This window comes from Psammomys obesus, unplaced genomic scaffold (assembly GCF_907164565.1).
Source record: "Psammomys obesus unplaced genomic scaffold, mPsaObe1.curated_primary_1811, whole genome shotgun sequence".
NCBI classification, from domain to species: Eukaryota; Metazoa; Chordata; class Mammalia; order Rodentia; family Muridae; genus Psammomys; species Psammomys obesus.
Genome location: NW_026591816.1, coordinates 1,655,695 through 1,678,848, shown reverse-complemented (window position 1 = coordinate 1,678,848; position 23,154 = coordinate 1,655,695). Strand labels below are relative to the sequence as shown.

The 23,154-nt window shown below is 42.0% G+C and overlaps 2 protein-coding genes across 3 annotated transcripts in view; one reads left to right on the top strand and one right to left on the bottom strand.

The window, feature by feature from the left end:
• Window positions 1–11,386, top strand: part of Rxylt1 (ribitol xylosyltransferase 1) — a 12,112-nt gene extending 726 nt beyond the window's left edge. The window contains exons 2-6 of one of the 2 annotated variants that reach the window (XM_055612107.1): window positions 532–687; window positions 1,941–2,043; window positions 5,709–6,023; window positions 8,213–8,383; window positions 10,970–11,386. In XM_055612107.1, the coding sequence (XP_055468082.1) occupies window positions 532–687; window positions 1,941–2,043; window positions 5,709–6,023; window positions 8,213–8,383; window positions 10,970–11,372 (1,148 nt within the window). In that variant the 3' untranslated portion in view covers window positions 11,373–11,386. Of the gene's footprint in view, window positions 1–531; window positions 688–1,940; window positions 2,044–3,697; window positions 3,922–5,708; window positions 6,024–8,212; window positions 8,384–10,969 lie in introns of those variants that run through there. The other variant, XM_055612108.1, reaches the window with a different exon arrangement.
• Window positions 11,387–18,041: 6,655 nt separating this feature from the next.
• LOC129680386 (sentrin-specific protease 2-like) lies at window positions 18,042–19,496 on the bottom strand. Its single transcript, XM_055612003.1, has one exon. The coding sequence runs from the start codon at window positions 19,494–19,496 to the stop codon at window positions 18,042–18,044; it is 1,455 nt and encodes a 484-aa protein (XP_055467978.1).
• Window positions 19,497–23,154: the final 3,658 nt, after the last annotated feature.

Here is a 23,154-nt window from a genome sequence, read left to right as displayed (position 1 = left end):
GGCGGCCTGGCGGCCCCGCCGCGAGCGCGGGCGGACCGCGCGGGCTCGGGGCTGCGGAGCGGCGGCCGGAGGCTGGCCTCGCCCCGGTGGCCTCGCCCCGGTGGCCCCCCGGAGGCTGGGCGCGGGCCTTGAAGGCGCGGAGCGGGCGGGCCAGCTGCGACCTCCCCGCTCCCCCCGCGCCGAGTTTTCTGGCCCGGTAGTGTGTGAAATTGGTGGAGACGGCGTGCCAGGGTTACCGTTTGCTAATAGGTTACTTATAGAAAGCCAGTAAACAGTTCCAGATCTGAACCGTGTGGCCTGATAGATGTCGCGCAGGGTTTTCTAAAGGTTTGTCCCGTCCCACATGAAAATTTTTAAAAATCTCTAAGATGGGTTGGCTCATTTTCTTCTTTTCATTTGTAGGCTTCAAATTTGATGGTTTGTTGTCTCTGAAAGGTGAAGATTAGATGAGACTAGGAGACTAGCATCTCGTTTAAATGACTTGACTTTCTGCGGTTACCCCACACTAGTAAACACACTCTCTTTAAACAGGACAGTCTGCTTTGGAGAGTGAAGAGTGGAATCCTTGGGAAGGAGATGAAAAAGACGAGCAGCAACAGAGAATTAAAACTAGCCTGCAAATATTAAACAAATCCACAAAAGAGAAACACGAACACAGTGTACAAATCTGGGGCAAAGCGGCCATTGGTAAGTCAGTGTAAGAGGAAAAGCATGAGAAGACAGTGTAAAATGTGACCTGTCCTGGTATGGAATTTGCTAGATTGTGTATTTCCTTTCATGAAGTCAGTTTCAGGAAGTCTGTTCTTAAAGCAATGTAGGTTTTCTCTACTGTGTTCCTTGCTCTCTTCTGAGTCTTGCTCACTAAATGAACTGTAAGCATCTGAATTATTCTGCAGTCTGTTTCAGGCAATCTAAAGTAGACTTTGCTTACAAAAAAAAAGTTACTCTTCAGAGTTCTTCCAGCCACCCCCATTTCCCAGTTTCCAAGCCCCTTCCTCATGTAACTTTGTTACAGTGGCACCTCCCCTCCAGGGACCGTGTTCTACCCACATCGCACAGTTTTCTGAGGCTGCTGTAGCGAACTGCCATATGTAGATGTAGCGATTGAGAACGTTACAGGTTCTGCCTTCCTCAAGGCGGGAGTTTCGTGTGTCTCTGGAAGGCTCTGCATCTCAGCAGCTAAGTCTCATTGAGACGCTCTTGCTGTGTAAGATAGTATTCACAGGATCTAGAGATTAAGGTATGACATGGAGAAGCGGGACATTATTTAGCCTAACACATTTGGATGTTTTATCCTATTGCCCACATTTTCCCACTGGTTGTTAGTATGGCTTTAATAGCATGGCATAATGGAAATGGACCAAAGAATATCGTTCAAAAAAACTGACAAGGGGTTCTCAGAGGTTGTAGGCCTGCATACCTCATGTAACGAAAGAAAGCATCGTGGTTGCCCTTAGGAGAAAGGATGAAGTGTCAGCTTGCAGAGGGGATCACGCATTCAAGGATGTCTGAGCAAATGGGGAGGTGATATCTATCCCCTTGACACACTGAATGCTTTGGTGTTTTTGTGGCTTCAGCACAAGACCTGTAGTCTCTCCTGTCACGGTATTAAATTAATTCTAATAATGATGGTATTTTAGTTTATAATATATATTTTGCTTCAGAATATGATGGGTAGCAAGGGTTCAGTGACATTTGGGGTTCCTCGGTATAAGTAAAATGTCCTGTCATCTTTACAACTACAGCCACTTAGGTCTGCCCCGCATACAGTAAGCTGCCACACATGACCGAGGATTGTCTTGGTCACCGCCTGCAACCGACCATGGAGAGAAACGTCTCAGCTCAGAGTCAAAAGAGAAAAGAATAAAACATAGATTTTTCCTAACATTCTAAAACGGATAAGACAGCAGATGTGTCTGGTTTTGTTCTTTGATTACCAGGTTTGTATCTGTGGGAACATATTTTCGAAGGCACTCTTGATCCCCCGGATGTGACTGCGCAATGGAGGGAAGGACAATTGATTGTAGGAAGAACACAGTACAGGTACTGTTAGATAACACTGACCTTGCCTGCTGCATGACGCTTCATGTACCTACCAGAGGAAAATATACTCTCATAAGTATACTCTATATTTTTATAATATAGTATGCATAGTATATTTATACTTTTATAAACCTATTTTAGATCTTTATGTTTCGGCTTGGGGAGAATACAGAAATCAATCCTGGGAATAAATAAATAAATAAATCCTGCTTACACATTAAACATTTTCTTATTAAATTAGACATTTCAAAGTAATTTTAGAGGGAAAGCTGGAGACCTACCTTAGTGGCAGATCAGTTGCCTGGCATGTGCCAGGCCCTGGGTTCAGTCCCCAGTGCAGAGAAGAAAGAAATTAAAAGTCTGTAAATAAATTTTGGGGAGTCTTATTTCTGTTTTGGTTTTAGCTGATGATATGGAAAACTTCACGTTCCACATTTCATACACTTGGCTGGTAAATGAACACAATGTTCTAGACCTTAGAGGACGAACGTAAACGTTACTTTCATGATTTTCTTTTCATTTGTACTTATGTTAACCTGGAAATACTCAGAGAACAACTTTTACTTATTAAAACATTTTATGTCATATCTACTATGATTTACGTAATTATGTAGGCTCCCTTTTTTTTCCAAAATTCAAAACTGTTTCTGTTTTGATTTTTAGATTCTAAAAAACCAGTGCATTGCCAAGACTTTCAAGGATTTTACTTTTATTTAACTTACTTATCACTGTATAATTTCTTAATTTTCAAATAGAATTAAGATGATTTTAATTAGAAAAAACATAGTTTTATCATGAAGGTACTGTTTCCAGTTGGCTTTTAACAGAAATAAATATTAGTTGTTTTTACATGTTTACTTTGTTTTTGTTATTGTTGTTTCAAAACAGCGTTTTTCTGTGTAGCCTTGGCTGCCCTGGACTCGCTTTGTAGACCAGGCTGGCCTCAAACTCACAATGATCTGCCTGCCTCTGCCTCCTCAGTGCTGGGATTACAGGTGTACATCACCGAACCCGACTTGTCCCTGTTTGTCTTCAATTAAATATTTTATATAATGTTAATACATGAGTACATGAATACATGTTAGATCATGAATACATGATCCAGTCCAACCTGCATTCCCTCCCCTCCAGTTCCTTTTCTGTACAACCCACCACTTCTCCCTTCAACTTTATGTTCACATGTGTGCCCACATACCCACCTCAGCAGCCTGCAGCTACCAGCTGGTTTTGAGAACAGGTTTCTCGTAGAAGCCTAGTGATTAGGCTAGGATGTCTGGACAGTTAGCACCAGGGATCTGCCTCTCCATCACGACATCAGCCTTATATCTTAGTTCAAGAATTGTCCTTAGGTCCTCATGCTTACGGCACAAGCACTTTACCAACTCAGCTAGCTCGCTAGCCTGTCATTGCTTGAATCTCTCAAAGGAATCATACATGAAAACAGGTATTTAGCCTCATTGTTCTAATCTCATTGTAGGTTGTGTGTATACTCCTAAACTTCACACTTGTTAGATTTCACTACTTGAAAGAGTAAGTGGATCTTAGTGGCAGGAAGGCTATCATAGAATGTGCAACACCTTGGGTTCAATGGCCAGTCCAAAAAAAAAGTGAATGTCTATTGCATGCATAAATTGCTTTCTGTCTTTGTAGTTGAACAGTGAACATGTCAGTGGACTAACATTGCAGAGAAGTTTCTGGAATTCAACTAGTATATAGAATGGAATATGTGAGACTCTCATTTCTTCACTGAAGGCAAAGTCATGCGTGGCATCCTTAAGCTTATAATTACTTGGTATTACCACAGTGATAGAAAAGGGATTAAAGCAAAACATCGTTAACTACCACCAAGAAAGGCTAAGCCCAGTTTACCTTTCTGAGGTTTGTATGCAAGATTTTACGTCATCATGGAAGAAACCGTGTTATTTCCTCTTAGAGAACTTTGTATTCAAATTCTGTGACAGATTTTTAAAATACCTTATTAAACAATGAAAAGTAGTAGATAATGTATCCAAAATTAATGAAGTCTTATGGAATTGCAAGTTGTAGTCTCAATCAAATTACACTGGTACTAACTTAAGTGAATTCCAAAAATACACTGTTTGCACAGTTATTTCGGACGGAAATTATTTCTCTGGGCTCTCTATATGGAGGTGTTTACTCTGAAGACATTTTTCAGTTGAGGCAAGCAGTAGAAAAATATATTGAAAATCAAGTTCTGGTGCTTACACATATGCTAAGTAACCCGCAAGAGCAAATTAGAATTCTGTACATGATTATTTTCAGTGAATGGCTTTTCAGTAATAACTTTAGGCGACTAAAACACAGCACTCCTTCTGTACATTATACTAACTCATACACAAGCCTTGCTTTTATAATATTAGTGTACAGTAGGAAATTTTCATGTTTTAAATGTAGTAGCTAGGGGTTGGAAATACAGCTCAGTTAGAACCCTCACTGAGCATACGCAGATCTGGGCTTGGTTCCCAGCACCACATGGACAGGGAGTGGGGCGCACATTCTTATTCCTAGCACACTGAGAGTGAGAGCATCCGTAATTATCGCCCTTAACTAGATGCTCAGGCATTTTTACCCATTCTCTCTTGGAGCCTTCACTCACCCTGAGCTCTCTAGGAGGTGAACTTCCCTACTCCAAGATGTTCTGTGCATTCCATCGTTCTCTTCTAAGACCATGTTCTGTCAGGTACTGCCTCTTTCCTTTATTTTCCACCCCCACTGCTTTCCTTTGATCCTCATCCAGAATTTCAGAACAGTTGTCCACACTCACTGTTTTCACTTCCCAACTTCTCATTCCCTTGCACTTTGACTAACAAAGTTCAGAACACTTTGGGGCAGTGATTGTGTGGGGCAGTGATGACAGTGTGTTATGGAGCATGTCTATTCCTTTTATGAAGACTTTTAAAAATATATTGCAAAGAAGAAAATATAACATACTCCCACTTGCTAACCACTCAGACTTAATATGTTTCAGCTGTCAGGAATTCTTTATATTTAACTTTCCTCCTAACAGAATTGTTTCCAATAAAAGCCTTTTCTTTGTTTCCTACTCTTTTTATTCTTCATTCCTCAAAAAGAATTGCTATTTAGGAATTTAGTGTATACTCTCACTCAAATTTTTATATTTCTACTGATGGAAGGTAATATATAAGTATTTTCAATACTTATTTTTATGTACTTTCATATTTACATAAAATTATCCTTTAAGGGCTGGTTAGATGAGTTGCCGGGTAAAAGTGGTTGCCCTTAACTCAGACCACCTGAATTCAACCCCAAGATCTGCATGGGGGAAGGAGAGAACCAGCTCCTCCAAGTTGGCTGTCACAAGCACACTGTGGCACACATGCATGCATGGGCACACGCGTGCACACAAAGCCTTTTAATTATGTTAATCTCCTGAAGCTTGATGCTTTCCTTTACATTGTATCTTAATGCCTTGCCTTCAGTGAAGAAATGATAGTCCACTCTCATATACTAGCTGAATTTCTACATCCAAAGCTTTCTATTATTCTGTCCCCCTTGCTCAGAAGAACTTGCATTATACAACGAGAATATTAATTAAATCTTATTCTAGATTTTATATAAAACAATTGAAATTTCCTTTGTTCAGTTTTGTTTATCTCTTGCTTGCGGTGTGTTGTTTTTGACAGCTTCATCACTGGCCCGGGTGTGGTTCCAGGGTACTTCTCCATAGACGTGGACAATGTGGTCCTTGTTTTAAATGGAAGAGAAAAAGCAAAGATCTCCCATGCCACCCAGTGGTTACTTTATGCACAGAATTTAATGCAAACCCAGAAACTGCGGCATCTGGCTGTTGTCTTACTTGGAAATGAATACTGTGACAATGACTGGATAATGCAGTTCCTCAAAAGAAATGGAGGCTTTGTGGACCTGCTTTTCATAACATACGACAGCCCTTGGATTAATGGCGCAGATGTTTTCCAGTGGCCTTTAGGTGTAGCAACGTAAGTACAAGATAAGAAAGGCATCCCTGGGGTGTTCTGAACAGGGAAGATGGTGTTTTAAATGGCAATAAGCTCACTGGTGATGAGGCAGGCCAATCTTTCCTATTATCAAAAAGAGTGGCCTCGAGCCTCAGTGGCAATAGTAACTGCTTTGTTGTAATTTACCATCTTCTGAGGAGAACTGAAGAGTACTTGTTTGTTCTAAAAATGGATATAGGATAAAATTTTAAGCTTATTAGTGTCCTAAAGAGATGTTTAGCAGAGAATGAACAAAGAGCCATAATTCTAGTGAAAACAAATACTGTTGTGGCAATATTTTTATATACTGTATAGACTTCCCTTGGGTTTGTTATTGGCTGACTTGATGTTAATCTCAACTGTAAAAGCAGAGGTTAATTAAATGATAGTTTAGGGTCCTCAATATATAATCATCCTCCAGTTTAAAAAAAAATGGAAAACATTTTTTAAACTTTCTGTGGATAGATTTTTAATAGTAAGAGATAGGCTCTCAGTAGTATATAAACTTTCTGAGGTCAGGAGTTTTCTTCCCTGATTTAAAATAGTTCTATAGAAATGGGCTATAAAGGTGGCTCAGCAGTTAAGAACAATTACTGCTCATATAGGAAACTCGGACTCAGTTCTCAGCACCCACATGCTGTGTCTCATAGCCATGTATGATTACAGTTCCAAGGCTCTGAATCCCTGTTCTGAACTCTGTGGGCGCTTGGCTACACATGGAGACAAGCAAGCACACAAATATACTAATATACACATAAATGAAAAAAAAGTAAATTTTAAAATAATGCTTATACACGGTAGGTACTCAGATATTTGTTGAGGAAATGAATCATCTCACTAATAGAATTAAATCCAACATTCGTTATTATGTCACTGGTTACCACCATTTGTAGATTCAGACTGCTTTAGCTATACAGATGTCACTAGAGAAATGCCAGTGACAGGTATTCCCACCCCTACATGGACAACATTCCAGGTGAACAGATTTAAGCTGGGACCAGCCTTAAAATTTCTAATACTTTGTAAGTACACCCAACCTTCAGAAAAATCTATTTATTGAAAAGAGCCTGTTTTTGTAGAAATATTTATACTTTTTCCACATTGTATGACATCACCTACTCACCTAATAGAAGACAGAAGCATAGTAATTCTGGTGTTGCCAGCCTCATCCTGTTCCCAATGAGAAGACATTGGGTAGCATCTGGAAACCTTTTGGTTGTCTCAACTGAAGAGGGGGAATTAAATCAACTGGTGTCAAGTGGGTAGAGCCCAGGAATGTTATTAAACATGGTGCAGTCTATGGCACTCTTTCAAACAAAAAGTTATTTGACCCAAAATGCCATAATAATCTTGTGTACAGCATAGACTACGGGCATACATTTGTATGCAAACCAGTGCCCATGGAATGAGCCTCCTCTGTATAATAATAGGTTTGTTGTAATAGGTGATTAATATTTACTATTGATATATCTTCTAGTAACACTGCTGTTAGTCCTAAACAGATGTATAACCATATCACCACACAGACACTGGGTTTTTAGTTAACCTAGAACACAATGATGGGCAATAGTTACTCTGTCCTAAACCTCCAAGCCCTCAGTTTCCTAACATTTAGATTTCCCACATTATACTTGCTTTTTGTGAAATATTATGTCCAGTCCATCTCCATGTAGTTCCAAGATCTCTCCTCCAGCTCTCTCTCCTAGCTCTCCTCTCCTCCCACTGCCCTCTGTCTCCTCCCGTCTTTCCTGTCCTCTGGCTCCTCCCAGCTCAACATTGTGTCTAATTTCTTTATTTTGGCCTGTTTACACACAGTTGAGACAGGATGCTTAAAATAAGTATTACAAGGCAAGATCCGGATTGAAACCAGACAGTTGTGGGGGGGGGGGGGGGGAATCAGCATTTGAATGAACAAGGGTAAGGTGTATACATTTCAAAAGAACGTTATACCAACACAGGTTTTATTCATTGTTTTATTCTTTGGAATTTTTTTGCAATTAACTTTTCAGAGTTCATGATTATAACAGTATATTTTCTTTTTAGTGGACTAATAGGACTGTTTATGTCTGTGGTGTACAATGTGCTTAGAAACCATTGTCCTTAACACATGGCTTAACAAGCCAAACTGTGGGGCATCCTACCATATAGTAATTCACTACTTGCTTTTATAGATATAGAAAGTTTCCTGTGGTTGAAGCCAGCTGGTCGATGCTGCATGATGAGAGGCCCTACATATGTAATTTTTTAGGAACTGTCTATGAAAATTCATCAAGACAAGCACTAATGAACATTTTGAAACAAGATGGAAGTGATAAACTTTGTTGGGTTTCTGCAAGAGAGCAGTAAGTTTAATGTTTGTATGGTTCCTTCCTGTTGCTCTCCAATCTGAATGTCACCTTGTGTACAAATAGGTTTCCAGAGAAACAATGGTAACTGCTTATTCCAGCCTCCTGTCTGAAGGTACAGCAGTCACTAAAACTTAGGAAACTGGCTTTTCTCCAGCCTTCCCATTATAATCAGGAAGCAAGTATTGATGGAGTAATGGAAGTCATTTTGCAATAATTTCTTTTGCTATTAAATAAACACATGAAGTATAAAGCTGAGTGCCCAGGGAATGGATGCCTAAAACATATGCTTCTAGATTGAGAAATTTATTTTTTAATTGTGACAGAAATTGCCTTCTAGATGGATATCACTAATTACAATGAATTTAATACAATTACTGTTAATGTAATTGTATTAAATTCATTTACTCAGAGTTACCAAGCAACTGCCAAAGGCCAGATACCATCTTACTTATAATAACAGTGAAAACAAAACAGAAACACTGCCCTCATAGCACTTGTTGGAGGAGACAAGTAGAACAGTGTGTGTCAGGAGATGGTAATGCCGTGTAAGAAAAGAATTAAAGATAAAAAGGCCACAGAGAGGACTGAGGTGGAGGGTAGAACATTTGTTTTCAAGTAGCGAAAGAGAGAACAGTGTCCATTTAGAGAGAGGAGCCAAAGCAAAGGACATAAGGCATGGGGGTGCTTACACAGCAGCTGAAGGGCTGGTGAGTGAGAGGTGGTATGAGAGAGGAAAGTCTTACTGGAGGAAAAGCACTAATAAAATGGTTCTGGTTGAACTGAGCTAGAGGTCAGGTAGTACCCTCTGTGCTCCTGCTGCTTCTAGACCATTCTGTCCTTCCGCACCCGGAACCCCAGTTCTCAGTCTCATGCCAGTGTGTGTAACTGGAACTCTGTAGCCCTGAGCCTTCACCTTCGCCTTACCTCCCTGATTCCTTAAAGACTGGAGCTCCAGTGCCCCTCTGGCTGACACCAGTCTTGTCTGGATTCTTGGTGACTTCTAAGTCTAGGCAATCCTTCTGTCACCTTGGGATAAGGTTTTTTTCCTTTCTCCCCTTCATAGATCATAGGCTTCGCTCAGCCATTTCCTGTTATGGTCATTTCCTAAATGACCACTTGCATTTCACATACCACAAGGTCTCTTCATGATCTCGAATTCTAGCATTTCTGTTGGTAACCATCCTATCTTGCCATTCCAACTCATTCTCTATAATGGGACTCCACAATTCAGCTGGAATTTACAACATGGTTTTTACTATCCCATGATTGTTCTTACTGTCCCTGTATCAACTCCTGAATTACACAGCTTAAATTCTACAGTCAACCATCCCTGCATATATGTTCCCCTTTCTAATTCCCCCATCTAGCGAGCCCTACCTGTCTAGTCTCCCCTTCTGCCCACTCCATAGCCATACTCACGCAGCTGTGCATAAGTTTATACAATTTGAAAGCTGAAGAACCCATCACTCATGTATTTCCTAACGTATTCTCCCTTCCTCCTCAAAGACTGCTTTATACCTTCTGTCCTAACCTCTTGACACCTCCTCAGTCTCCCTTTAGAGACTGGTGCTTATTTCACTAAGAGAATACAAATAGAAAAGAATGCCAGGCTCAGCTTCTGCATGTATGTGGCCTATATATTCATTCCATTCTCAAGACTGCAGCCAGATTGATTGTTAAAATGTTTATTGCTTGTCGTTCCCTCAACAGAACACTACAGGTGAGTCTTCTGTGAGCAGACTTTATGGTTTTTGACTGCTCACCTCAGTTCCTCTACTTCCACCTCGCTGGCCTCCCTACCAGTTCTTGGGCATACCAAGCACAAGCATGGCCTTCATCTTTGTTTATTCTCTACCCTTCCCCATGTCTGCACCAGCCTGCCTGTTCACATGCAGCTCTTGATTCTGAGCCCTTGGCAGTGAAACATTCAGTAATCACCCATCCGAGAATGCAGCCCTGTCACTTCAGAAGCCCCTCTGTGCTTTTCCTCACGGGGCCTCAGACTTTCTAGAAAATGTCCTGACTTAGCTGAAAGACCTAATGCCCACCATTGGATACAGCACAGCTGCATCAGAGTAAGGTGAGAGAACACAGCACTCGGGAAATAGGACTGAATGAATACTACCCATTCGAAGATTGATCACCGGATATTTTTAAATATACAGTAATAAAATGTTCAGATTATTTTCAAATGTTCAAAACAAAAAACTTGTTTTAGGCAGTCTTATGTAGCACAGGCTGGCCTCAAACTCGGTATTTGGCCCAGGATGATGTTAAACTACTGATTCTTCCTATGCCTCCCAACTTCTAGAATTAGGGAATTATATACCCAGTTTATGGATAGATGATGCTCAATACTAGGTCTGAGTTCTAGCAGCTGGGCTATACCCACACCCCCAAACCTTAAAGAAGTTTTAAGAAATGTGTTTGGTCCAACATTTTCAGTGCCTCTCCTATTTATCATCTCTATGATGTGGTCACAATTTTGATAACTGACAGTAAAAGATTTGCTTCAAAAAAGATGCCATAGGAAAGTAAAAACCTTACAGGGATTTCTTTGTTGTTTGTTTAATTTCCTAGGTGGCAGCCTCAGGAAACAAATGAAAGTCTTAAGAATTACCAAGATGCTTTGCTTCAGAGTGACCTCACTTTGTGTCCTGTGGGAGTGAACACAGAGTGTTACAGAATATATGAGGCCTGCTCGTTTGGCTCCATTCCTGTGGTAGAAGATGTGATGACAGCTGGCCACTGTGGAGACATGGCCAGTCACCACAGCACTCCTCTGCAGTTACTCAAGGCCATGGGTGCCCCCTTTATCTTCATCAAGGACTGGAAGGAGCTTCCTGCCATTTTAGAAAAGGAGAAGACTGTAACTCTACAAGAAAAGATTCAAAGAAGAAAAATGTTACTTCACTGGTACCAACACTTCAAAACAGAACTAAAAAGGAAATTTACTAATATTTTAGAAAGCTCATTTTTATGAATAAAGGTTAGTCATACCTAGTTGTCAGTGTGTGTCCGTAAGCGTGAATACGTACAGCACCTGATAAGGCGGCTCCATCAGCTCAGCTTCACGGAAGGGACCAAATGTTCTCCTTTTGGCTACTGCTATATACAAGAGCAAAGAAATGGCGATATTTTACTGAGGTTGACCTGGCAAGATACTTAAGTGGTTGAAGGTGCTTGCTGCCAAGCCTGATGACCTAAGTGCAGTCCCCCAGAAACCACACGGTAGGAGAGAAGTGAGTCTCATGGGCTGTCATGTGACCGCCCCACCAGCATGCACACACAAACACATCAAATAGACAGATAGATAGATAGATAGATGGGTGGGTGGGTGGGTGGGTGGATAGATTCGGTTCTACCGAGATCAAGAAGCCAGCATTTACTGACCGTGCTCACTGACTTTAATCCACTTTAGGGGCTGGAGTGCTGGCTCAGTGAAAGTGCTCACTATTCTTGCATATAACCTGAGTTCAGTGCCCAGCATGCCTGGCACACACTCAGCCATCTGTAAGTATTGCTCCATAGGTCCTGACATGTTCTGTCTTCCATGCATATAAGTGCATATGACACATAAAATAAAAGTAAGAACTAACTGATAGAGTACTATTTACTAGGGCTGACATCTGGTCATGTCAGTAGCAGGATATATGCTGAACAATGGCTGCAAAGTTAGATAGCATCAATGAACTTAATGGCTCTACTATACAACATGGAAATTATTTTAATATAATTGAAAGGTGCCTGAGTGGATGTGCTTTCACAAACTGTATCAACTCAGGTGATTTGTATGTGAATTAGCAAGTTGTGGCTAGTACACAATGTATATAGTCCCAAAACATTGTACTTGATAACACGTTCTGTTTTATGTACCAATATTAAAAATTGCAAACTTTAGGGAAACAGCATTATATGTTAAAACACTGGTTATTGCAGTCAGAAAAAAAAAAAAAAAAAAAAACATTAAAAACTTCAGTTTCCATGAGGATTTTGCTCAAGCCAACTAACTGGTCATACTCTCTTTTCAGTATGAAAAGCATTTGTGTCCTTAACATAGTAACAAAACAGCCGACAGGAACAAGTGGGGAAAGGTTTATTTGGGCTCATAGTTTCAGACATCTTCAGGGTACCAAGGCCAGAAAGGAGGCGAGAATGGATGTATCCAGGCTAGCAGAACTGTCATACATCAACTGTTTGCATCACAGCTGACCAGGTAGAAGAACACCAGACTACAGAGAGGTGTGTAAAAGTCTCACAGGACCTGCTTTGCCAGCCAGTCCCCTTCTAATGGCTCCACAGCCTTTAGAACAAACTCCATGCTGTGACTGGAGTTCAGGACGGTAAGTGTTCATCCTAGGAAGTTGGCAGGATAGTGTAAACATGGAAGGTTAGGAGCCAACAGTTGTCAACTTGGCAACACCTGAGGCACCAGGTCATGTTCCTGGAGCTGTTAGCTTACTGCTGCTTGCTGTCTTACAGAAGATAAGTTTGATGACACTATCTTGGCTGGTGATTGCTATGTGTCCCATCAGTCGAGCAGCCAATTACCTTGGATCTGGGGATGAAAAAAAAAAAAAAAGAGGGATTTTCAGTGTTTATCTGTAAGAGTGTCAAGTCTATCCCTTTTTGCAGAATTGAATTTGTGATAAAAGGAGGGAAACAGGCAAAATAGATGCTTTGGAGGAGCTTGAGGAAATTTAAAAGGCAATCTAAAATCTTTTACAATGGGTTCTGCTGAAATCATGCTAAAAGTTCAATAGTACTATTATTCACGGAAATACTTTTCACAACTTGTCCAGACCAACAGATACCACTGTGTTCTGTCAACATAAAACCAGATACACTGAACCAGATAGGAGAAAGAGCGAGCAACAGCTCTGTACTTACTGGCACAGGAGATGAATTTCTGAACAGAACACCAATCGCACAGGCACTAGGATAAATGGAACCTCATGAAACTGGAAACTTTCTGTAATACAAAGGACACTATCAATTAAAGTAGCACCCTACAGAATGCAAAAAGATTTTTACCAACTCCACATCTGATAGAGGACTAATATCCAAAATATATAAAGAACTCAAGAAACTAGATAACAAAAAAGCAAATAATCCAATTAAAAATGGAGTGGGGGCTACAGGTTAGTCAAAAGATGGATGCAGGCACTAAACCTCTTTGAAAAGGAACTTATTCTGGTCCCATTTCACAATGTGACCAACTGCTTGAACTCCAGCTACCAACTAGGTTTTCCTATATATATCAATTATACCCTTGAATTGTGGAATACAATATGTCCTTTCTCCTTGCTTTGTCAAAATATATTTTCATAGTAAACAAGAAAAGGAACTAATACAGAAAATCGGTACTGGGAGTTGGGCTGTTGTTACAATACCCTGACCATGTGATTCTTAATACTTCGGAAGTGAGTTGCAGAAGAAATGTGGAAGATTTGAGAACTTCAGGCAACAAAGCCCTTAAGTGCTGTAATCAGAACTTGATGTAGGATGCTTGAATGACAGGAATGCTGATGGGTTATCCCCTAGCTATCTGCTCCCTAGGTTGTGTCAGAAAATCTTGAATGGATCATAAAAGCAACAGTGGGAACATAATCTTATAAAGTATGTTCTGGACATCTCTGGACTTTATAAAATAAAGACTTCATAATACCATTATAAATTATGCAATGAACAGAAAAGGTTAAACTCTTACATGTAAAACTGATTATTATGAAACTGGAACTATTGAGGCTAAATACTAAATCACAGTGAGGATGTGAAGTGGAATAATACTCTTAATGAGTAACAAATTAATTTCAGTTTAATCTGTACCAAAAATGTTAAAGTAGCTTTAAGTTGAGTACTCTTTTTCGAATAAACAGTTCGGTACAGCACTTAAAACAAGGCTGAGGCTTATATTCAAAGATACCTGTGTTGAAAATGTACGTTTGGAAATACTTCACTCAACTTCCAAAAATAAGACAGATCTCCTTACTTTCAGAAAACAAAGTGTTTTTATTTGTTTATCTATTTATTAAAATTTTAACAAAGCAGAGACTTCCTTCAGATGCTAGCACCAGATACCCACGGTGTGAAGACTGTGCCTGAGTGCTCTCAAGATGCAGTCCCGAGTTACATTAGTCATGTGTTTATAAAGGCTCACAGGCTGTGTCCATCCTGGCCTTATGCACCTAGAGGCAAGAACACAGCAAACTTCCTGCCTGCATGTCATCAGACACCTCCATCTAGGTGCGGTCAAGGGCAAGCAAGCTTGTTCACAGGAGTGACCACACTGTATCTCCCATGAACAAGACCAGGCAATCACAAGAACAACCCCTAGCATTCTGAGAGCTCCTCTGTCCTTGGACAAGTAGGACTTACAGGCTAGACACGCTTTTTGTTTTAGAGTTCTCTTAAGCACAGTAACTTTAAACACAATGTTCACCATCACTTCCATCCCCCACTTAAGTTGTTTCCTGAGTCACATTCTTGACCCTGTGGTGGGTACCTGTGAAAGGAACAGGCTGGCTTTACAGGTTTCTTTATGAATTTTATACCCCATATTAAACTAAGTTCTCCCGGTAATTTTCCAGAAAGCAGAAGGACACGGTCAAAAGGAGAAGCGGATGAATAGAGACAAGACCCACCCTGTTGCAGAAGAATGTCCAGATCTGCAGTATGAGATAGGGTGCCTGGCAACCGGTCCAGATGGCCACAGCTCTCCCATCCAGGACATTCTGGGTGTAACTTGAAGATCAGATATCCACCAGATGTTGGGGGCAGGCCTGACTGGACTTGGGTGCCTAAAATGAACCAATGATATTAAAAGTCAACTACCCCATAACCCCATTCACCCAATCCCGTACTGCCAAGCTTGCAACCCCCACGCCTCCCTTGCTTTTTCATTTAAAAACCCCATGCCTTTATCTCTCGGGGCTGTTCCCTGCTGACTTGCAAAGCAGCCCCATCACTCATTGACCTGAATAAACCTCTTCTGTTTGCGGCAATCCATCTCCAAGTTACCTTCATCTGTCTCTCCGGTAATTGGGCCCTCGGTGGGCCTAACACCTGTTCACACTGGGATTTAATAAACATCAGTATACTGGCACCCAGACCGAAATGTCTGTATCTAGTTAAGACATTTATGATGCACAAGCCAGTGATGATCAGCAGAAGCAGAAGTGTCTGGTGTTCTGCAATAGCTGAAGACAGAGTTATCCCCCGGAAAAACAAGGAAATGAGAATGGCAACCATGTGCTTGCCCTGTTCTGGGTCATTATTCTGATTGTAGTGTATAGGGTTTGTTTGTTTGTTTTTGTTTTCCTGAGAGTACAGGAATCTCTAATGATTGCTGAGTGGTTTGCATAGAACAACAATTTTCTCTTACAGCCACACAATCACACCCTTGTTCCGCACAGAGTATGGCGAGTGCTCTATCATGTTGCAAAACTGCTTCAGCTAATGGATCAACCTGCTGATGGATCTTGATCTAGTTGGTTTTTACAGGTACCTTTTTTTCAAACAAGGGAGCCTGGAGGTCAGCATGAGCCAGCCTGGTTTGTTGGATAGGCACTCCAAGTAGCCATTTGTCTTCCTTGCCAGAGAGTTTCCTTTGGACTGAACCTTTTCAGACTTTTGTTGAGGATAAGGGGTGACACAGATGCTTTTGTAAATGGTCTCAACTGAAATTAGGATGCCATTGTAGGGCCCAGGAAGGCTGCAATGTTAATCAGAGCCTGGGAGGGCATTCATTCAGAAAATGGGACATTCATCAGAAGCATCTGCTTTCCTGATCAAGGTAAAAGACAGGAAGCAATCACGGCAGCTGGACTGGAGCACATCACCTAGCAAGCCCAGGCTCTCCACTTTCGTAGGATTGCCTGGAGCTTGGGTGCTGTAGATCACTTTTGGAGTGGTTTGTAGTCTGATCCTGGTTCCTGGGTGGTGACTGTCAGGTGAGCGGAAATCTGCCAAGACATATTCAGACTAGGGACAGAAGCTAAAGTTAAGGAACTTAAAGGAAAATCTTACATTTGGAGCTCCCACACACACACCCACCATCAGAAACAGGCAAAAGTTGGAGAACCTTAGTCTGTTGATTGGAGTTCAATTGACCTGTGACAGGTAGATCCAAGTTGCAAACTCCGTGAGGCTCACATGAATTCTTTTAAGTTACAAAAGATGAATAATTTTTAAAAAATTAACATATTATTATATGTTAAAAACATCAACATTCTTTTCTTTGTCCAGAGGTCTGGACAGAGGTGGTTTTAACATGATGAGAAGTAATTTTAGGTATCAGAACTCCATTGATTACTATGTTAAAACTTTGAATTTTTGAAGTATTGATATCACATATTTTTTTGTTTTGGTTGTTCTGTTTGGTTTTTCAAGACAGCCCTGGCTGCAATATTGAGCTTCTCCCAGGATGAGGACAGGTCTTGGCTAAAGTGTCCTGTCTTCACGTCAGAGGTTTGGAACAACAGCAATTTCAGCATGCAGATGTATGAACAGGTTCTGGCTTACACTGTTGAATCGTGTCTCGGACATCTGCTTTCCAGTTCTCTCGGACAACCTCACTACACCATGCAAGGAACAGCAGGCACAGGATCTTGCAAAGTATGTTCAAAAAACTCCAAACTTTATTAAATAAAAACTTTATTAAATAACAACACAAATGTAAGATTTACTACTAATAAAAATTAAAGTTTCATGTATAAAAATAGATTATCATGTAGTTGGCAATATTCACACTAAGTATATTAAGTTTATACCAATAGTGGGGCTAAGGTGGCAGAATATAAATATTAACATGACATATTAAATTTCAGCTTAATATATACAAAGAAAACATCTTCAAAAATAGCTTAAGAATATATATATTTATATATAATATATATAATATATTTTTATTTATATATAAATAAATATAGATATTTATTTATTTACATATATATAAATATATATATTTATTATTTTGGAATAAACAGTTTAGTACAGCCCTCAGCAGGGTGAGGCTTCAAGGAGTCCCGGGTTTAAAATGCACATTTAGCATTAGTTACTCCTCTTCCGAGAATAAAATAAATCTCTTCACTTCCAGGCTGGAAAGTATCTTGAAATGTCTCCGGCGCGTTTCTTACTTCTCCTGGATTGCTCGGGTCCCATCCCATGAACAGCACCACACTGTGAAGCTTCTGTGGTACCACACAGTACTGGAAGGCAACCAGAGATTCGCAGCAGCGACAGGCAACTGGGTTGGCATTCCTTTCAGAAATAACTAATTCAAACAAGCAGTTGAGAATGAAAGGCCAAAAAGCACCGGAAGCCGTCCACTGCCAGTTAGCTAAAACTTGTGAACAAGAACCGCAAAATTCAATCCAGCGTCGACCTCAGTCACAGATAAATCTTGAAAGCCGCGTGCTTGTGAGCATGCGCTGTGCAGGCTGAATAGTTTCTAACTTTCGGTGGGCGCACGTATCTTCTGTTGTTGTTTATGTCCCGACAGGGTTTCTCTGTGCAGCCGTGGCTGTCCTGGCCTCAGTCTTTACACTCCGAACTTGTTCAAGGCTCTTCAACACCCCCTGCCTGGAGTCCTTAGCCACACCTGAGAAAGACCTCGGAGCAGCTGCCTCGCAGTGGCCGCCAGGGGGCGCTGCTACAGTAAGCGCCTGTGCAGGATCTCCCACACCATCTTCTTCCTGAACAGAGGCATGTGCTGCTGGGAGAAGGTGATGGGCTGGCCCCTGGAAATGTAATCTGCGTATTTACAGGTGAACACTCCACAGTCGCCCCCGTTCAGCTGCTGAGGAATCTCCTCTGCCGACATGCTGTATTGCTTCCACTCCGCAGGGCTCAGGTCGCTGTTCCTTCTCGCTTTGCTCTCCTCCCGCAGATAGCAGAAAAGCAGCTCAAGGATGTCGGGTCTCTTCTGTCCCATGGAGTCCAGGTAGACAATACTCTTCTTTCTTAGGTCTGTGGCCACCAGGCTCCAGTGCACGCCGAGGTGAACTGGGACCAGGATAAGTTCCTTTGCAAAGAGGTTTACTGCCCGGGTCCATCTTCTGACTGACCTGTAGCCACCAGATTTTAACTTGGTGTAAAAGAAGGTATTAAATGCATGAAGTGCCGGGTAGCCTTGACTTTGATTTCTTTCCATGAGAAGATTCATGTAAAAATTGATGACTTTGTCGTTGAGCCACTGGGTGTTCTTTAGGGTCCACAAATCTCCTCGAGTAATTTGCAGTTTGAAGGCACAACTCAAGATCTCATCTTTTGACCCAGGGCCTAGCGCACTGTCGATTTCTTTCTCCATGTCCACTGTGATATCAGGGCCACGGTCCAGCCCTCTGCCCTTCTCTTGGTCTTCAAGAACCTTTTTCTTGACCTCAGGTGTTGACACTTTGCTGTTGAGCATGCCATTGCTGACACTGTCTGTGCAGATTTGAGGTGTTTCCGATTCATGATTCTGCCCTTCAATGCAACCTTTGATATTCTTCAAGGTATCCATGGTGCTTGTGTTAGTGCTGTGAGGGCCAGAGCTCACCGGGACATCAGGCTGGAGGTGTTCCAACAGCCCTGAGTACTTTTCATTGTGGTGTTTCTGAACTCCTTCCTCCCTGTTGCTGTAGGGGGGCTTGAGACCCTTGCCTCCATCCACAGATTCCTCAGTCACAGCCTCTTCCTCAGGGCCTTTGGCACACTCTGGGGCCGTTAGCTGTAACTGACCCTTTTCCTGGGGTGTCCATATTCGGCTCTTGTCAGGCTCTTCATACCCAAGCTCTGTTTCATGCTGTTCCTGTTTCAGCTTCTTCCAGGCCTGGACTGGCTCTTCGGAGCACACATCATCCTCTTCCTCTTCTTGGCATTTCCTCTTCTGGCCTTTCTCTGGCTGTTCAGGGCTCATCGTTTTACCCTGCTTGCAAGGCTGCCTTGTAGAGGGACTACTTGGATTGTCTTTGCTAAGGTGTTGGGTGCAGGCCGTGACACAGCTTTCCAATGTCCAAGTCAAAGTGCAGGTCAGCTGGACGTTCTGTGGGAGCTCTTGGGTTGTCCCCCTGATGGCTGAAAGGTCCCTTAATCTACTGGGAGATGTCTTATCCACACCAGACATGGTGGTTCAAGGTCAGAAACCGCAGGGTAAGAGCACAGGTTTCCTTTGGCGCTGGGGTCGGTTAGGCCACGAAGACAGAAGGAGGTGGCAGTGTCAAAGAACACTTCTCACATAGCTGATCTTCTCTAATCCTGCCTTTCAGGTGGCATTTCCTCAGTGCCCCTGTGGAGTTCTGACTCTGCGTTTTGTTTTCTCTGCTGAGGGAGAAGGATCGCTCTAGGGCACAATGAGCCTCTGTAGAACCTGAAATTGTGGAAATCACAATGAGTGTCAGAGACTTTCAGCCGAAGACAGCGGTCAACACACGTTAGAAGCAAGACTACTGTGTGCCTCCCTCCATTTTCACCAAGGCTCTGGAAGGCCAATTTCCACAAGCTGGTTATGGTGTGGTTTTAAGCACCAGGGCAGCATTCATTGGTGAATGGAGGCCCCGCCCACCATCGCCCAGGTCTAGGGTCTTAAAGCTTGTTTTCATTCCTGGAATTCCTGTTGGAACTCCTGCTAGCTGAAGCAAACCCAAGATCAATAAGAACTCAGAGGAGCAAAAGTTCAGCTCCATCTTCAAAAAGGGAGAAACTAGATTCACTACATTTCACTTTTCTGAAACGTAAACTCTAAGAGAGAGGGTTGGATTCCTGGAAGGATTTAAACACATCTCCGCCCACCTGTGCTGAGCAGAGTAAGATTAGGCTCAGTCCCACCTGTAGACAGATCTAGCTTTGTGGTTTATTTTGGCAAAAGTAGAGCTTAGGCCATTTATGCTCTTCTGTGCAGAATCTAAGAGCCGAGGCAGAATTCACCTTACTTCCTCCCTCTTTCCCCTCAGGGACACTGGACGAAGGTGACCCTCAGTCAGCTCCACCCCGAGTGAGCATCAACCCCAGGCAAGCACCTCTGAAAGCTAAGGGGATGAGCTGTTGATTGTTGCCCCTGGGGTGTGGGGGCTGTCTGGAGTCTCGCCATGATCTAGCCCATTGCATGACACACTCTTGGGGAAGAGTTGTCTTTCTGTCTAGCATGTTTAATTCTAGCAAACAAAACCAAACTCTATGACTTCTAGCATTAGTAAATGAAACCTATCCAAAAAGGAGATTTCCTTGGTGCCAATGTAGCCCCTCCCAATATGCTTAGTAATTATTAAGAAGGTTGCAGCTCTGAGACTTGTTTGACAGGAACTTAGCAACAATCAATTCTGTAACAATGACCCATCAATCAGTGTCTTGTTGGACCTTGTAGGCAGTGTTGAGAAAGACACAAACTATTTCTGTGGCAATCCTGATAAAATCACAAACCATGACTCTAATCTCTAGAAAACACTGGGAAGAACTGAAGGACATTATTAAACACCTAAAGCTGGGTTAGGTAAGCCTGCAATCCTCTGCCGAGAAAGATGGGGCAGGAGGATTTTTCTTCACAATAGTCTCAAGTAGACAAATCAGTGAAAAAGTATACTCCTAAATGACACGGAGACATTGGAAAATTATTGGAAAATGATGCACCTGTAACCCGGAGACAATATATGTTATGTTTGTTGGCCTAGTGTTTTGGGGGGGACTCTTGTTAGTGGGAGTAGAGGTGTATCTGACTCTTTTGCCTACTCTTGGGACCCTTTTCCTCCTAATCAGTTGCCTCTCCCAGCCTTGATGTGAGGATCTGTGCATCATTAACTGAGAGACCAAAGAATAAAAAGTTTAAAGCAAAAGCTGAGACCAAGACCAGCCAGGTAAAGACATGTCCAGCCACCCGCTGGGAAGAATCAGCCTTACTGCATTCTTTTCCTGCCCACTAGAGATACATTTGTTAAGAAACCAGCTCCTCTTTCCTAGGACAGCCAAACAAGAGTAGCCAGATGATTAATGGTTTTGGAGCCTTCCTATAGCCAATCAATTCAAAATGCAACATCCCCTTTTGTGTTTTGACTAATAGACAATTGCCAGGCAAGGAGGAACTGGGAGGGAATGGATACTTTAAATCAGACACAAGGCTCTCTGCTCTCAACCGCTATGGCAGTGAGGGTGTGTGAGCCCCAGGCTATGGCTTGTAATAAAAAGATCCTCATGTGTTTTTCAATTGACTCTATTCCTGGTGATCTTTTGGGGTCTCACAAATCTGGCACAACATAACTCTCAAGAATGTGTTAGTCTTTAGGACTGGGGTGTGATTTAGTGATTCAGAACCTTCCTCACATGCACAAGACAAAGGATTTGCACCCTAGTGGTGCAAAAGAAGTACTACTGAAGACAATGAATATGCTTTTGCCACACACACAGACACACAGACACGCACACACACAGCCACACACACATCCCTCATACCCACATGGTGGAAAGAGAGAACCGATTCCTGGGGTTATCTTCTGATCCCCACATTCATGCTTTGGCACATGCCTGCCCACACATAGACACACATACACATATAATAAATAAATGGAAAACCCCCCATGGGCTGGGATTAAGAGCATGCAGCACATACAATGAATAAATAAATGTAAAAAACCCCCAAGTGCTGGGATTAAAAGCGGCAGCACCACTGCTTGGCTGGAAAGATCTTTTTAGGATGACTCAGCAGAGATGGCTCAGTGGTAAAGAGTGGTGCTTTTCCAGAAGACCACAATTCGATTTCTAGCCCTATCTTTGCAGCTTACAATCACCTGTAACTCCAGTGCCAGGGGATCTGACACTCTCTTCTGGCTTTAAGCAGGAAACACACACACACACACACACACACACACACACACACGCACTGCTCTTACATATGTGAAGGTAAAACACTCATACACATTAAAAATAAATCTTAAAAAAATAAAAGCTAGGATTTGTACTAAGCCATTTCTCTTTTTTTCCAGAAAAACAGTGTACCAGAGAACTAAGTAAAAATCATTGCTAAAATGTACAAAACAAAATTAGAAAAAAAATGTAATAAATGAAAAGATAGTTATCCTTTGTAAAAGCTTTTAGGAATAGTTTGAGAAGCTTCTATGTCCTTAAACCTTGAAAGACCGAGACCAAACCATGTGTTTAAACCTGCTTGTAGCTGCTTTTCTCGCTCCCAAAAATCTAGATATATAACTATATCTCCATAAAACTCATACAACATGTGATTGATCAGTGGCGAAGCTTTGTATATTATGTATGATTTGATCATCGCCAAACAGAACGTAGGACCAATGAGATGGCTCAGCCTGGTTAGCTGCTCACTGGCAACTCTGATCAGTTCAGGGCAATTCCTGAGTCACACAAGATAAAAAGACAGAACCCAGTCACCCAAATTGTTCTCCGACCTCCACATGTGCTGCGGCAAGCCAGCACTTGCCACACCCCCAACACCAATAAATGAACGAACTGCAATAAACTGCAAGGTGAGCGAAGAGAGCAGCCTTTTATCCTAGTGTATCATTGTGGAATGGCTGTGCCTCTCACCCTGCAAATTCAGGCCACGGCCACAAGAGGGCAGAGAAACCACAGAGAAGGGCGCCTCTCTCAGCTCTTTCCTGCCTTCCTCTCTGACCCAAAGCAGCTTCTCAGAGCAGAGAACTGCAGGGGCAGAACCAAAGCATCTAGACAACTGGGCAGACTTAGTCAGGGATCTAGAGAGTAACAGAACACACACACGATAGATAGATAGATAGATAGATAGATAGATAGATAGATAGATAGAT